The sequence below is a fragment of the Perca fluviatilis genome, chromosome 14 (genome assembly GCF_010015445.1).
Source record: "Perca fluviatilis chromosome 14, GENO_Pfluv_1.0, whole genome shotgun sequence".
NCBI lineage: Eukaryota > Metazoa > Chordata > Actinopteri > Perciformes > Percidae > Perca > Perca fluviatilis.
Genome location: NC_053125.1, coordinates 12560590 through 12578396, shown reverse-complemented (window position 1 = coordinate 12578396; position 17807 = coordinate 12560590). Strand labels below are relative to the sequence as shown.

General features: G+C 38.8%; 1 protein-coding gene across 6 annotated transcripts in view; it reads right to left on the bottom strand.

Annotated features, from left to right (window-relative positions):
• Nucleotides 1–1362: 1362 nt before the first annotated feature.
• LOC120573230 (collagen alpha-1(XXV) chain) overlaps nucleotides 1363–17807 on the bottom strand; it is a 152732-nt gene continuing 136287 nt past the window's right edge. The window contains exons 23-38 of one of the 6 annotated variants that reach the window (XM_039822801.1): nucleotides 17316–17339; nucleotides 15607–15651; nucleotides 15411–15455; nucleotides 14771–14851; nucleotides 14570–14632; nucleotides 13956–14006; nucleotides 13027–13053; nucleotides 12414–12494; nucleotides 11968–12003; nucleotides 11386–11439; nucleotides 11214–11267; nucleotides 10641–10667; nucleotides 9654–9707; nucleotides 7229–7306; nucleotides 5594–5632; nucleotides 1363–5194 (exon numbers count right to left, since the gene is read on the bottom strand). In XM_039822801.1, coding sequence (XP_039678735.1) covers nucleotides 5192–5194; nucleotides 5594–5632; nucleotides 7229–7306; nucleotides 9654–9707; nucleotides 10641–10667; nucleotides 11214–11267; nucleotides 11386–11439; nucleotides 11968–12003; nucleotides 12414–12494; nucleotides 13027–13053; nucleotides 13956–14006; nucleotides 14570–14632; nucleotides 14771–14851; nucleotides 15411–15455; nucleotides 15607–15651; nucleotides 17316–17339 — 762 coding nt within the window. In that variant the 3' untranslated portion in view covers nucleotides 1363–5191. The other 5 variants (XM_039822803.1, XM_039822800.1, XM_039822802.1 and 2 more) reach the window with 5 other exon arrangements.

Sequence of the window (17807 nt, the reverse complement as noted above, 5' to 3'; positions counted from 1 at the left end):
TCCGGAGCACCCACGGTATCGGCGCCTATGGTGAATAGTAGGGGGGTAATGTAAGTACATTTACTCAAGTAGCCTGCTGTTTTGAGGTATGTAGCCTACTTTATTCTACTTTGCCATACTTATTTCAGAAGCAGATATTGCACATTTTTCACCATTCATTTATCAAATATTTTTTACCTCACTACATTTAGTTATTGGTTACTATACAAAATGTAGCCTATATTTTATATCCAAAATATGATTAGTTAATAAAAAAAATATGCACGGTTAGAAATAAAAAAAAAAACAGTATAGAAAATAGTTAAAATGAACTCCACCTCCACCAGCTACTGTAAAAACTGGTATAATAATAATCTAATAACAGAATATGGTGATTATATAACACTGACAGGAGCCATCCTGCAGCAAAATAGGTTATTTTACTTACTACATACTTTAGGTACATTTAGCTGATAATTCGTACATTTACATTTGAAATGTAAGGCTTTTTAAAGGTTAGCATATTTAAAGGTAGCCATTTTGCAATACTTGATACATTTCCTTTATAGTTTATATTCATTTGGGTTAAAAATGCAGGCTTTAAAGGAACACGCCGACTTATAGGGAATTTAGCTTATTCACCGTAACCCCCAGAGTTAGACAAGTCCATACATACCCTTCTCATCTCAGTGTGTGCTGTAAAGCTGTCTGACGGCATCAGCGGCATCAGGCCAGCACAGAACATGCAGGTGACTGGTTCCAGTAATCCTACTGCTCCGAATAAGTGACAAAATAACGCCAACATGTTGTGATTTGTAGAGTCACAGCGTGTACAAAAAATAACGTAACATGAGACACAGCCGTCTTCTAACCGTAAACAAATCGGGAACTATATTCTCAGGCGGAAGAATATAGTACTTGGGCAGAGTGATATGCTCGCAGCAAGCAATATAGTTCCCGGTTTGTTTACGGTTAGAAGATGGCTGTGTCTCATGTAACGTTTTTTGTACACGCTGTGACTCTACAAATCACAACATGGAAATAGGAACATGTTGGCATTATTTTGTCACTTCTGTCACTTATTTGGAGCAGTAGGCTAGTTGGAACCAGTTACCTGCAGGATCTGTGCTAGGCTAAGCTAATGCTGGAGCCGTCAGACAGAGTTACAGCACGTACAGAGATGAGAAGGGTATGTATGGACTTGTCTAACTATGGGGGTTACGTGGAATAAGATAAAAAAGTCTCAATAAGTCAGCGTGCTCCTTTAAGTGTGCATACATTATTTTCTGGCTATTAGTTGCAGTTATTCAAGAACATAATGAGTGATCCAAGACACTGAATGGGATATTGAGGACTACCAATAAAGGCAAGTCCATTGTTTGATGTATTTGAAAGACTGTTTATTTGGCTCCAACAGTACAGTCATATGAAATGTCATCTTGAAATATAGTAGTGTGTAAACACAAGGGTTTTTAAAGAAATGTCAATCAAGTGGGTAAAAATGAGTACAAACACAGAACAAAGAAACTGAGCATTTACAACCAAAAACAAAATGCAGTTTTTACTCAAAGCCATGACGTGGATTTTGTTTAGCATTTTGGGAGAGTATGTGACAATCTACTTATTCCAGTAAGGCTGCGGTGTATTGGAGGGTTCAGATCTGAAGAGTTTCTCATAAGAAACAAGGGTCTTTTAGCATAATGCAGAAGGATGTGACTTTGTTAGTGTTATCCTACATCAGCACTTTTATTCTGAAAGGTTTTGGTGAGTGAAGTTTTGCTCATGGGTGTGTGCTACCGTTTCTTCAGAGGAAAACTTGACTCCGAGCATTTTTGCAGAAACGTTGAATATGATAAGATAACGATGAGGCTGATCAGGGAGTCATTTTGAGCCTCTCACCAGCTCTGCTAATACTGATATGGAAATAAATGTTTGAAATATTTTGGCACTTCTGCTAATAGCTGAATAAACTAACTTTGAATTTTTAACAAGGAAACACAACAATAAAACAAACAAAAATCAATCAAATAAAAAAAGAAATCAATAAAAAATATTAGCTGCACATGCTACAACTTGTTAGAACAAATACTGTAACAAAGGCTGGTAATCAAAACACACAAAAAACACATTGCAAAAATTTAGTAAATAAATGGAAATTACATTTTAAAACATGAGTGAAGGGACAGTATTTGAGGAAATATTTAAACCAATCAAAAATGGAGATTTAATGAAAGGTCCATGTTTGTTTCTTTGTCTTCTGGTAAATAAACATTTTCTTTCCAGGTAGTGGTATACAGGGTAGCGTGACTGAGCAAATGGAGCTATAGAGATCACAATGATGTGATATGTCAGCTGCATTTGATGCTACACACATTAACCAAAGTATAAATTGCACTTCTTGTCGAATTAGCACACATTTTAACAGCACATTAATAATCCACTATACATATATCAAACTACATTCAATGCAAAGAGAGAGAGAGAGAGAGAGAGAGAGAGAGAGAGAGAGAGAGAGAGAGACACACAGAAGAGGAAAAGTGAGAAAAAGCTGTGATGTTTAACTTTACGCCGTTGCATTGGCTGGCCCTGTCAACATTCAGGCCATCAGTACTTTGTTGTCATAGTTAGCTTTTTGACACACAAAATTAAATAAAAGCAGACAACCCATTGTAAGGCATATCATCTGAATTAAATGCACAGTGAATACACACTGGTCTGGCTTTTTTTGTAAATGACCACCCTCCTTCACACTGTCCCATTTGCATAACTGTGATGCCTTCAGATGATCCAAAAATCCTTCATAATATCAAGAGAGACACAGCGGAAACTGACATCAAAAGCCAAAACAACTGAAAGGAATGCTGTTTAGAACCAAAATGCCTTCATTTAAGAAATCATGGAAAAATAAATAATGTACCCCTTAAAATATAGAGACAAATACACAAATATATGCACAAAAAAACTTAAAAGTTGTTACATACATAAAACCCCAACAACAATAAAGAAACCTGTTGTGTAGTTCTTGCCACTGGTAGAGCGCATCAACTGAGCTGTTGCTGACCTACTATCAGATAGCACCATTATAATCTATACAGATGTGCACCCATTCTTTATAACGATGAGATGGACTGTACAATCAAACGGAAACCATATGGCAATACATCTTCTTGAATCCACCTGTGGTTGCTGTTACATCACAACAAAATGTTGGTGTTTCACATCTGCCCCTACAGTAAATCATTCATGCATATTTCTAATGTTGAAGAAAAGATGTACTGTGAGCATCACCTTGCATAGCACCTACTATGTCAGAAGGCAATTTGAATATAAGAGATATGAAGAGATGTATAAACTATACGGTGGGAAATAAACCTATTGCTCCATCTGATATGGAATGTGACATAACTGGCCATCAGTTAAACTGTGGTGTATACTGGAAGTTGACCAATTAACTGTCTGTTGAAATTAGCTTTTCTTGCACTGTAATACATGCTTTCCAAATGTTTAAGACAATACATGAGGTGTAAAAGAGCAGTGTAATGTAATGCAACTGAGATTGTTCTGATCTGAAATACTAGCTACTGTATGTTCGGCTTAATCTTATTTAGAGCTGAATGAACTCCAACCAGGAAACAACGCTTCTGAGGGATCCATGCTTATTTTCAATATTGAAGAAATCCATAAGTAATAAATTGTGTTCATGCAGTGAATTAAAAACACTGTACAACTAACATCAAGTCCAGAATGAACAAGTAGCACAATGTTTTTTTGCACAAACAATGAGCTTCTTCAAAACCATGAGTAAGATCGGCGGTCATGAATGAACGTAATCTTACCGTGTGCTCAGGTGAAGCTGTAACCTACATGCTATTTCAACAGCTTGTAAAGAAAAAGAAAAAAAATTGTATGAAAAACAGTGCGCAATGTGTGTCTTTTCAATACTCCCACAACTTGACCAAACAAAGCTTAACCTCCTGAAATAAACACCATTCCAATAATTCAAAATATGATATAAAGTTGTACATGTCAGATAAAGGAATGAATAAAAGCTTGAGGCACCAAAGGCTATTATACACAAAATACTAACTATTTTAAAGAATGAGAGCAAAAAAAAAAAAAAACATGATCGCATTCTGTTCATGCTCTCAGTAGATCTTGAAGCGTTGCCTGTTAGGAGAAGCAGATGCTCCAGCTGATCTCGATGGAGATCAATGAGACTCTTAGCAACCCTCCTGCAGAATCCATTCCTGTGCTCAGAGGGCGTCCCGAGCAGGCCTGTCCAATCTCAAATCCACGTGAGCCTGATTTGTTTTCCTAACGGTGCAGTGAGCCTGCTAAGTTCTCCCCTCTCGCCGGGCGACGTGTGGGTGTGTGTGGGAGACGCCACACTGACGATGACGCTGAGCCACATGAGTGCAACAGTGAAAAACCTGCTGATATCATACCCTCTGCAGGCATCACCACAATAAAGCAACAATAATAAACAGCTTTACTTTCTGGGGATTTTCAGGCTACCAGCCATGGCGTGACTCCCTTGGGAAGATTAAAGGAAAGCAGAAATTACTTATTCAGAGCTCTGGGGTTGTTGTTGTTGTTGTTTTTAGGTTAGTGTTGTTTTTCTTTTCTGCAGAAGCCATGATGCAACCACAAAACAGTGACGTATGATGTATATACAATACATATAAATATAGTTTCAGTATACTACTCATGCTTTTGCAGGGTCAGGGGTGCAATGTTCTGTTTGCCACAGTTTTTTTTTTGTCTTTTGAAAATGCTGCATGAATGGGCGATGAGCTTGTTGAGACCAAACAACACAAAACACCTAGCGTTTGGTGTTAGAGAGCCAGTCCAGATCCCTTTCCTCCACTTCCTCCTCTTCCTTCCAACGTCTCCTTTCACCCCCCCCCGTGAATCTGGCCGGGTTGCGACGCTCCAGTCAGTCTGAGCCATGCAAAGACTACAGAGACAAGTTCTGCCGCCAGCCAACGATCTGAGCTCCACCACGATGTGTATGTGAGAGAGCGGACGCACACGGTTGTTTTTCCACACGGTGATGTGAGTAGAAGCAGCTTAGGGACGGTTATGTCTTTTTTGTATCATTGTACACATAGACTTCTTTTCTTTTAGACATTTTTTTTTTTCCATTAAAAAAACTATAAATACCATAAAAGAAGCATTATTTACAAACTCCATGCGTTTCAGGTTAGAGTGATCACTGCAAGAAAAACACAGGAGAGAAAAGAATGACATGAAGATGGACATGTTTTCACATTGTTTCATGACTGAGCTGTACAATCTGGTCAAAGGTTGTTATGACTTATTTAACAGAGAAAACCCATGCAAACATAGAGAAGCCAAAACACACATGAAAAAAATGAACTGACACGGAGGGAACAAAATATTAGGAGGACTCTATGTCTTACAGTCCAAAACAATGATTTTGATTCCCCTTTTCAAACCTATTCCATACACAGATATGCAAATTAGGGATGCAAATGGCATTTTGTTTACTGTCCCTTTAAAGCATTTTAGATATGGTCCTTATATTTTGTTCACTCTCAAAATGTGTAGCTGACCTAACTGAAGTCTGTCATATTACTCAAATATAGCCTACCTTCTGCCAGCATCCAGGCATTGGTAATCCATCTGGGCCCTGTTTAGAGAACAGTAGCAGGGGGAAAAAAAACATGAGGACTGAAACAGGAATGGGATGTTTGGTGTTAACAGAAGCATCAAATTAATAAGCCCAAATAACTCGTGGGAGACATCTCCCATCCTGCCTAACCGAGACATCATAGCTAAACCACATTCTGGCAAGGACAAACTGCCACATTGAGTAAACCATCACAACTTGCATCAAACCACAAGAAAATGATCAAGTCAGACCATTAATTATACTATTAATGTTGGTTTTACAACTGACTGGTTAACATGAGCAACCTGTTTACTGGAGCCGCTGAGGCTAACTAAAGTGTTTGCATCATTGTGTCCATGTTGAAATACTGAAAATGATGCTGTGGTGTCTAGTTTAGAGAAGGAAAAGTCAGAATGCAAACATAACTTTCTCTGACTTATTGCACCTGGTGTGAAACTACTTCTTTAATAGGATCTTAATGTAACAGGAACTTAACCTACAGTTACTACTGTACCAACAGATGGACAGATTAAGAGTATGGCCGATCACATTTTTTAAGTCTGCAACTAATTCCGATAACATGTTTCTGAGTGTTATGATAAAATCATATAAAATATTACATGCACGTAATACACAGCAAAATATAGCTCATGCACATCAATATGTTGATAATTTTGCTCTCTGATTTTATTATAGTTGTCCCACAGTTGAGTTTCAAAACAACAGGGAGCTGGATTTGGGGACACTAGAATAAAATCAGGGAGTTTATCATAAAATAAAGTTATCGCAGCAGGTGTAGATGTAATTTAATGAAATGACATGTGTGATATATGAATGTTTTTTTTTTACCTACAATTCCTCATTTCTATGTCTACATACAGTATGCTTATACAATCACTATGTCCTTTTTTAAATTAGTTCTCTTATACTTTTACCACTAACATTTCTACCCATAGTGTAAGAACGTCATGCATCACAGTTTCAGGAGCAGAAAGCATCATAAAAAGCATGAACAAAATATCTTTCATTTTCTCATCTTGAATAGGTCTGGAGCAATAACCAGTTGTTTTTCCCTTGTCGTCATGGTCTGGCCCAATTGGTACAAATACAGGAAGGGGGAAAAGGGGAGTTAACAGAGTAGAGGAAGGGTCCATGTGTCGGTAGCGTGGGCATCAGTAAAGGAGTCTGTGTTAGCGTCAGGTTAAAAAGGTAACTGAGTCCATGGAGGAATCAGCGGGAAGGAAAGAGGATTTAAGCAGAACTTTTTTTCTCCGGTTTTAATCAAGGGAATGGAAGGATTTAGTTAGAGGGATAGATTTAAGTATCAATTATATCAATAATCGTGTGTTTCTTTTGTGTATTTTGCTTGTAATGATGTGTAGTATCTAAAAGAGGCTGCTTGCGGTCAGGAAGTTAGTATACGAAGTACATGTTGGTGCATGGTGTTTGTTTTCGTTTTTTTAACAATTCATAAATGGAAAATGTAGTTGTGATTAAAATAAAGTGTGTCCATGCCTGTCAAGCTCTCAAGTCATGCATGGTTTTGTTTCAGTAATGACTGAAAGTGAGCGGCATGCATGGGTTAGAGGTGGAGGAAAAAGAGAAATACTGTACCAATTGGCATGGGGCATCCAGCCCGTCCAGACCTGGCTGCCCTGGTTCCCCCTTTTCACCCTTAAATCCCCGGAAACCCTGTTTGCAAAGATGACCTAGGAGTGTTACTGGGAGAGAGGTGGATGACCCTTAACCCCTGCATCCGTACGCTACAACGGACACAAGAGGGGGGTGAAGGAGGAGCTACCCTGTGAGCTCGCTGATACCACAATCCAGCCCAATTATAGGTTTTTCAGCGTTTAATGGCATGTTTTTGTGTCTGCATTGCAGCGTTACAGGAGAGTAAAGGACTCTGTGTTGCAGTTTGCTATGGTCTGGTGGAAGCTGGGTATCTGTTTAGCCACAGGGCGCTCATCCTTGTTTGGGACGACTGCTCTACGCGGCTGGGAGGCGATTGCCAGCTCACAGTTGGGACATACCAATGGGCAGGGTGCATCTAATCCAGGGGCACCCTGTTCTCCTTTCTCGCCCTTAGGCCCTTTTTTGCCCTTCTTTCCCTTCTCCCCCTGTGGATACAACGTTTTGGTCAAGTTAGCATCATTGTTTGAACATTTGGGACAGCACTGATATTAGGAGGGGAGTGATTAAAAAGGGAGGCTATTGCTCACAAAGTAGAAAGACACATGGTCAACGTTAGATAGGAGGGGATACCAGACAGTATTGGGTATTCTAAAAGACATTCCTTAGGACAGGAAGATAAGGAAAAAGGGGAACATTACAGTAGGAAGGAGTAAAAAACAGAGCTAAGCGCCAAAAGGGGTATCAAGGGCACGAAGGATGAGAAGAAGTAGCAGGGAAAAACCTCCAGAAGGACAGAATTTAATCTACTACACACTGAAATAGTCCAAACTGTATCCCTTCATATTTGGGTTGGAGTTCGTCCTCTTATGTTATTTAGTACATGCATGAGAGAATAACAAAATACAGAATAAAAAAAGAGGATATCAAATGTTATCTGAAATTGATATAACAGGAATAAGAAATGATATGAGAAGTACTTTCCTTTTAAACTTCACAGAGGTACCACAGGTACATTTCCGGCCATCACGAGATGAGACGTGCATTTTTTTATACATAATTGTACATACAATAATATACATTTTCAGCAATTTTTACTATAGTGTATTGTGTTTTTAAAATTCAGTACTCATAACTCATAATTAAAAGTGCTATTTTGGTGCAAAAGAAGCATTTTCCTTGATCGTCATTTAAATTCTGTCATCCATAATCGTTATCTATCTATTCGGTGTTGGAAAAAATGTTGCTAAATACAACAGAGATTCACAGAGACGTGAGAACGCTAAATGCAAATTGTGTTTTATCTTTAAGGAATGGGATACAGTTTCTCAAAGACACCAAACATCTAAGAAGCACATTATAAGTGTTAGTAAGTGTGGAAACGTACAGATTAAAGGTACTCTAAGCGATGTCACGCGTTTTTTAGGCTACCACATTTTTTGTCACATACAGCAAACATCTCCTCACTATCCGCGAGCTGCCGGTCCCCTAAACACACTGTAAAAAAAACACAGGTCAGGCTCCACACACGGCAACAAAAACAAAGTGGTCCAACCTGGACCATGCAAACATACACAAACTGTGTTCCAGCGTTCAGCCAATAACGGACAAGAAGGATTTGAGGTGGGGGTTGGGGCGGGGGGATAGTGCGCTGAAGCACAGAAGAGAGGGGACGGGATGAGGAGGAGGGAGGAGCGAGCTAGTCTCCGTTTTGTTTGAAAATACTTTGAACGTCAACAAGAAGTAACGTCGCCCAACATCGCTTAGAGCACCTTTAAGCACTGAAAGATATACTGTATACACAAGCAAGGGAGAAGTTATCAACAGGCTTAAGAAATCATGGCAGTGACAAAGTTTTAAGTATGTTCATGCATGGAAACAACAGAAATAAAACTAATGTGTATTTTTAAAAGCCTGTTGTCAATGGACTTGTGTGGTCTGACATGTTGAAATCATTCCCCCCCCCCCCCGATGCCCCAGAATGAGATCTGACTTGTGATTTTTGAGAAATGAGATGAGAAATCATTCAAAAGTGAAGAACAAACATTTGAGAAGACTGGGGATGATATTTTATGCAAGGCATATTTAACACTGTATGGTTATCCAGTTATTTAATACAAATTCTGCTTGATGAGTTAATCTCGAGAAATCCTATTATGTCTGTAACAATATAAGAAATTCATTAAGAAGCATAAACAAAAATATATATTAATTAAAAATTCCTTTCAATCACTCTATTCCTTGCAACAACCATATACATGACCTATGATCATTGAATTTAAGATTAGGAGAAACTAAACTTACTTATAAAACAAATACCTCTATATTTCCTGTCACTGTCCATTGACATCAGTCCGGTGTTATGTGTTAAGGGGTTGACAAGCCATTATATCCTAACTACATCTACCTTTTCTCCTCTTTCCCCAACGTCGCCTTTCTCTCCCCTTAAGCCTGGCAACCCCTGGAAAAGTACAACTCCACTTAATTACTGTGGCTTTACTATGCAAAGACAGGAGAGAGAGTGTTCTTATCCTGACAAAGCTGAAGAAAACACATCAGGATCAAACTAAAAGAGCTGAAAAAGGGTGAAAATAAATAGACCCCAAGAGGAAATGGAGGGATGTGCAACAAGAATGTGTATATTATGTACAATATGTAGCTGGCTTTTAAATATAGAAACGTTCATACAAAAGGAAAAAAAAAAATTTCCCAAACAATTGCAACTATATATGCACACACAAAAACTCAAGCTTAATGCGTTTCGATATTTGTCAAAGGCTTGAGTATAGGGACAAACTACTTAACCATCACTGATTAGCTAATAAGTACCGGGTGTGGAGCACCACATAGTATACACTAAAACTGATATCTGTAGTATATGTGTCTGTTGAATATAAAGTGCAGAAGTAATATAAATGCTGTGATGTAGTAATTTATGATTAGTGCACTTCTTATTTCTCTATTACTGAACCAGTTGGATTGTGGAAATGTGCTAACTTCAGCTACAGAATATTTTCTTTTAGTATATATTTGATGATTTACAGGCTCGATTACATAATGTTACTCATTAATGTTAGCTTAAGAATATATGTAATACTTGTGGGATGGGGATTAAAATGAACTGATAAACTGAACTGTTGCATACAATGAGTTGAGCATGTGGGTTGGGTTTCTTCGTGTTGCTGCACACCTGGTGCTAATACTGGTAGAGGTCAAATCTCCTTAAGCTCGGTTTTTGATAAAAAAAAAAAGAAGAAAAAAACATTTTTATGTTTTATTTCTATATTTAAAAACTTTTTTTTGCCAAGCACCCCTATAAGCTAAGACCTACAGTATGATCTCTCCTCTCTCTGCCTTCAGAGAAAACTGAGCAAACAAAGTTTAAAAGACTTACATCCAAGCCTGGAGTTCCAGCAGATCCCTGCAAATAAAGAACATTAGTTGTATCAGCATTACATACAGTAGCTGACTTTAACAAATGCTGACATTTACATCATTCGATCATACCTCGTGAAAAAATGGGGTTAATGTAAGCAGCAATGTGCCCATTTAATATAGGGGTAATTATTTTCCTGCTTAAAGCTGACATTATTCACCTTTCTAGCGCTAAAAGCTATTAGGGACAATAGTCTACTTAAAGTAAAGATGGTGCCACTCCAACATGTGGGAAATGCGCCAGCTAGTTAAGTGTGATAAGACTGTGGAACACCACATTTCAGTGTGCTGTCTGTGTTAAAGTAGCATTGCCACCCAAACAGGCTATAAGAATCTCTCAAAACCAGAATGAGGGAGCATCTCAAAACGTGCACATTGGTGTTTCAAGATATATTACCACACACAAATAATTTCATATCCTAATAATTCAAGACATAATGATACCCACTTTAACCTAAATTCAGCTCACACACTTATCTGTACTCATCCCTGATTAAAGATAATGTTTCTTCAACATGTTCATCAAACTTACAGGCAGTCCATAAGGTCCCCTTGGTCCTGGCTCACCGGGTGCTCCTCTCTCACCCTAATACAAATTAATCAGTGTTACAATGAAATAAAACACCCCAAAAAACACCTCATATTACAGTTCAGATGTACTGTATCATCAGAGAGATATAAAGTCAAATTCAAATGTGTCTTACTATGTCACCCTTCGGCCCAGCTGGACCAGCTGGACCCGTAGGCCCATCCGTGCCCTGCAAAAGGTAGTGTTGCCATGGTGAGTTTACATCATTGGACTATAGTAGGTATTTCAAAATAAAGTTGATTTTTCCAAACATATAACAAATGGAAAGCTAAAAAAAATTGTTCAGCGTCCACATTTGTACAATATTCCCATCTGGTTTGAACTACAAACAGTACACAGAACTGCTGCTAGTACACGTGCATTGGCCACAAAGGACATTTACAACACCGCTGACACAGTTAATGTATGAGTGTGTGTTAATGCTGAGTTAATGCAACACGGGACAAAACGAGAGCCTTGAAATGCCTGCTGTTACGGCTTTCTGTATGGTAGCTATCCTGAGAATTAAACTCAGTGTGAATTAATTCAACTACTGAGACCTAAGCTAAGATGTAAACATCCAACAGAAGTGTATAGAACTTTCTTTTCGGTCACAGTGAGATACGATAAAATGAAGGTTTGGGACTGTATGGAGGATGAGAGGGAGAAAAGTAGGCAGAAGTTGGGTGGTGAAGCCTCTTGGTCAAATGACACTCACCCTAATTCCGGGCTTGCCGTCCAAGCCGGAGGCTCCCTGCGTGGTTATGGAGGTATGAGTGACATGAACAAGGCGGGATTAGTACCAGATGAACACTGTTATTAGGACAGGTTGATGGCAGGGTTTACAACAACTAAAATTACACTGTGTGTTACAGGGAGCTCGGCAAAATAGTCAGCCCAGGCAAATGAAAACGAGGACAGATAATGGAGAAGGCCACACACACACACACACACACACACACACACACACACACACACACACACACACACACACACACACACACACACACACCAACACACACACACACACACACACACACACACACACGAACATACACTTGAATGCACAAATGCACAATAAGAAATCAGAGATTTCTAAAAATAGGAAATAAAGGACAGGACTTTTGTGGTTGGTGATATCCCAAGATGCACGACTGTACTCACGGGGAGACCCAGTGGTCCACGGTCCCCTTTGTGTCCTGGTTCCCCTCGGATACCCTTCACACCATGCAAACCAGGTTCCCCCTAAACAAACAAAGGAAACAAGGGAAGAAGGAGAAAATGACTCAGTTTCTGTTCCTGTGATTGCACCACTGCCTGTCTCATCGGTGTCATATTGGACGGAGTTCATGTACTTGTTTATAAAGTTGACTGTTGACGAAATGTAATAACGTCTTCTAGGCTCGCCCCTGTGGTTCATCCTGCTTTACCTCAACTGACAAAAAAACTAATTACTACTTTATGAAAAGCACTTGCTGCAGTAATGCTTCACGTTTCGTCAAGAAATAGTGAAGATGCATCAGTGACAGAAAATAGAATCTAATAACTGACACCCATCTTGAGCTTGTTCTTTTCTACGATTAATACATATTTCAATTTTGAATGAGGTGTCTGAGGAAGCACAACTGCATATGCAAATGTACAACTATTTAATAGTAAGGTATTACAATTAAACTTGATTCTCACCACAGAGTAAGAAGAACGACTAAAAAAGTGCCTGTCTTGGAGTCAGAATGAATTGAATGTGAGTTGTCATGTGAAGTCTTTTGAGATTTACCTTTGGTCCAGGGAAACCATGGGGGCCCTGAAAACATTGCAAAATATTAGTTTGTGGCTGGTCTCATAGTAAAATAAATAAATAAATAAATAAATTTTTTCTACTAATCTATCCTCCTTTTCCTTCTTCTCCACACCACAGTAAACAAGTAGAACAGGTGCAGTACTGTAACGTTTCCCACAGGCAATTATTGCCAAGTCCTCAGCCCTGTGTTTTATTCTTTTTTTGTTCCTAGGTGACTTTAGACAAGTAAACACTGCTGTGGCATTACACAGAATACAAACTGGTATACTGGACTACAAACATTCAGCTGGAACATGCAACCAGTACAGTAACTGACAGCATGCAAAGGGAGGATTTATAACTTTCATGTTTAACCCTTAGATGCATGACCTACCGATACCTACACTCTTCCATGAGTGGGGTCAAAAATGACCCCAATTAGAATGAATGCGTTTTATGTGGTAAACTTAAGAAATGTCTTTCTTAAGTCAAAAAACTACTTACTACTTAACAATACAATATCATACACACATACACACATACACACACACACACACACACACACACACACACACACACACACACCCCTCATTGTGCTCGAGTATATTTACATAGTGTGCATATCTAAGGGAAGCACGGTCTCACAGCAGTTCGTGAAATGGTCACGTTATTTTTAATCTATTGGTTCGTGTACACGGACACGATTATTTTGTTTATTTTGTTTATTTTGTGTTGCTGAGAATGTCATTTATTTGTGTGGTCAGCACATAATGGGAAGCATCTATACGGAGGTTGGGTTTTGGAAAAGAAGCACGGTGAAAGGACACGCCACATGCCGGGACCTGATCCCCCAAGCTCTGGTCGGGCTCGGGCTCGGGCCGAGAATCTATACTCTACCACAGATGAGACTTTTTGGAAACTCTCACCATGGGTCCTGGGAGTCCATGGGGCCCTGGTGGCCCTGGAGTGCCGACGATCTGCAAATATTAAAAACAGATATTTTAACACCAAATCATGATTCTACAATAATTACAATAATAATAATAATAATAATAATAATATAAACTTAGCACAAAAAGTAAGGAAATTTGTGTTTGCTAGATTATATCTCTGTGGTAACAATGCTTTTTGGCAACAAATCTTCCGTTGGAAAGCCTGCTTAGTTCCCTTTCAAATGGTGCCCCATTTCTAAGGAACAAGCATTTGTGGGATGAGCAGCAGCGCTGACTATGTGGGTTGCGCCCATGAAAAATTTGCCAAATCTTCTTTGCCAATGCCAAACAGTTTATTCTGCCATGGGAACTAAACAGGCTTTCCGGTTTAACGGTATAAGATGTATTGCCAAAAAGCATTGTTACCACAGAGAAATAATCTACCAAACACAAATATCCTTACTTTTTGTGCTAAGTTTATATTATAGTTGGACTGCAGTTTACATTTACAGTACAACACATAACTGTATGTACATTTGCAATGAAAAGCATCTTTAATACAACTACTTGAGTATTTTTATGCTGAGTCATAATAATGTGTGACTTACTGAAGACCCTTGAGGACCAGGTAGACCTGTATCTCCCTTATCCCCTTTTACCCCATTGACACCCTATGGGACAAAAGCTTCATTAGACATGTGTGGTGTAATAGGAAGGGTGAAGAGTTCTGACGACCATAAAGAAAGAGTTTTTTCAGAGGCGTAGTATAAAGAAAAAGTTAAGACTACTGTGTGTATGTAAATTCTTACTGGTAGGCCTGGTAAACCAGTTGCTCCTTTCTCCCCTGAGGCTCCGGGCATTCCCATGTCACCTTTGGAACCTTTGTAGCCCTGAGGGAGGAGGGAAACTATTCAGACTGTGTATTGTTATGCAAATTTTTTTTTTATAAATAGTAATTAACACACGATTTGCTCTCTGTGCACGGCTAGGTAGGGCGCAGAGCAAAGTGCAGCGCAGGTATTCGTCATCGAGGGTGGCAAGGAAGCTATTTCCCTCTGCTAGGTAACGACAGCTGTTAACTCATTGGTTACGCTTTCGAAAGGTCAGCGGCAACTAGCTCAAAGTTGAAATAATTTGAACTTGGAGCGCAGCGCAAAGCGGCAAACCCGAGCGGTGCGTGACACCAGGGGTAGCGCAGCGCGTAGTTGGGAGGCACCGCTGTCCCCATAGGAAATCAATGGAACGACCAGCACAAAGCAGTTTTGCCGCCTATCATGTATAGGCAGCTTAAGATGTATAAAAGGTTCTAAATATCCATTGGGTCTGCTTATTCCTCTGAGATAATCCTTAATATAAAGGGATTTAAGTAAAGGTCTTTTTTTCTTCATGAAGTAATTCAAAGTTGAACTAATATTTACATATATACATGATTATACATAATGAACTCACTCTTTCACCATCGAGTCCAGGGAGACCGGGCATACCACGATCCCCCTGGGAGAGGAAACAACGATATTTTACAAACACAGTAGAATGTGCACAATATGATGTGATTTTGTTTGTTGAGATTTACACATGTACGGGAAAAAATCCAACATTGTAGGTGGGATTACTTAAGCAGAAGCACAATTTGCAATGTGTTTACCTTCATACCCTCGGGTCCCATCGGCCCAATAGGTCCAGGAGGACCCTGAACAGAGAGAGGGACACACGAGGAGGTTCAATTACATTCCTACTCAACTGAAGAAATTTACTCTTGACTGATCGTTTTGATATCAACTTATTGTTTGAATGCAAGGAACTAAATCATCAATGGAACTGACCATCACAATGAAATGACAAACAGCACAAACAATGTTAGCAATCCGTTATGAACTACTGATGCGCAACTGAAAGACATGCCAAAATCAAAAACATGTTAGCTACAATGTAAGTAATTATCATCATTGGCAGATGAGTGAGTTACATATTGTAGCTTCTTTCATGATCACGTTGGAATTAAAACATTACTTTCATTGAATTTGAAGCAATCATGTTTGCAATGATGGAAGACATTCAGTGACTGACAGAGATTCAGTGATTTGTTGCAATCACAGTGGAAGCTTCAGAACGAGAGATGAATAAAATGATCATTCTAATGTACAGTAAATTGAGTATTGAATGAAACATGCTAGCTTACTACAATGCTAATCAACATAATACATAATGTTGCTTTTATCGCTCTGGAATACATACTTTAGCCACCTTCACAGACAAAAGAAGGATCTTTAAACTTGTCCACTTTAAACAATTTTAAATATATGCAATTTTACATATGCTAAACTACACTTAGCATACAGTATGTAGCTTAAACGCTAGAATGATGCTAGAATGTGTGACACTTAACCTGCTAATTCTGTACCATGGACATAATCCAAATAAAGTTGAGTTTTGGTCAGTTTAGAATGTGATATGCGAAACATGCTTATTGTCTACCCTGCTAACCAAAATCATGCATAATGTTGCTTAAAAACGTGTCACTGTCACAAAGTCAGGCACAAATGATACTTCATTTGTGTTCCAAGATGTCAAAGTCAACTTTGAACAATATCTATTTCAAATTCATGACGTTTTTTGCCTGGAAAATACATTTTATACATAGCTTTCTTACAGCTAGCTTACATACTTCAATGCAATACTTTGCTGGTGACAGGGGAATCAGTGACCAGGGACATTAACCCCCTTCTCCAACTTTGTCTCTAATGTGTAAAAATTTTCTATCCTGGAATACTACCTCCAGATTTGCTGTGCGTAAGCTTCATTACACATGAATTGAACATAATAATTTAGACAAATACAATACACAAGTAAAACACTGAATCAGTGAAGGTCTTAAAACTAGATTTTGAACTTAGGCCGTCTGCAAGACAGGGTGTGAAGATTAGGTAATAAAGCAGGACCCAATTAAGGTCTTATCATATCAGTCTATATTATGCTTGGTGCATATTCCCAAACAAATGTCCGATTAAATCATTGAATGATTCTGACCTAATGTGTGACTGTGTGAGTTTTGGAAAACCCCTTTTTTTATTTATATTTATATTTTCTCACAAGGTTATTTTAAAGGATGTTTTACTGACATTTACAGAGACAACCATCATCTCAGACACCCGGAAGGTTCAGTCACACAAAAGCATGAATGCAGTGCTGAGTAGTGTTACATTCATTGTTAAGCAAACATGTTGCTGGGTGAGGCGGCACAAAAACAACAAGGAAGTGCAAACCAGAGTTGGGATTGGGTTGGGCCCATGCGAGGACGAATATGAATCACTTATGGAGATGACACAATACAAAGAATACACAGAGCCTAATTACCGTTACTGTAATAGTGGTTATCTTCTGCAGTAGGCCAAAGAAGTGGTAATGTGGAAGTGAGAGAAAAGATTGCAGAGGTCATAGAGGAAAGAAACCTTTGTGCCAGAACATTTCTGCACAGACACACCCTTAAAATGAGTCATTTATTGTATGTTAGCTTGTACTGTATATATATGTAGAGGAAATATCTGGAATAGTGTTAATTTGGTATTTTTTTATAAGGTATTGCACTTTAATTAAATCAATACATTTTCTTATAGGACTTTGGTTAGGCATGGTTAAAGTGGAGTTCAAACCGATTATCGGCCCTGGTCGATTATCGGGCTGTTTTTTGGGCAGTTTGCAGATTATCTGTATGTGAGTTTTATTTGCCGGATAACCGATAAAGTTAATTAATTAAAAAGTGTTCTACTTTGGCTGCGCAGCCTGCGCTACAGCTCTGTGTCCCTCTGCTTCGGTTTCACTCACCACTGAGTCTGACTTGATGTCCCA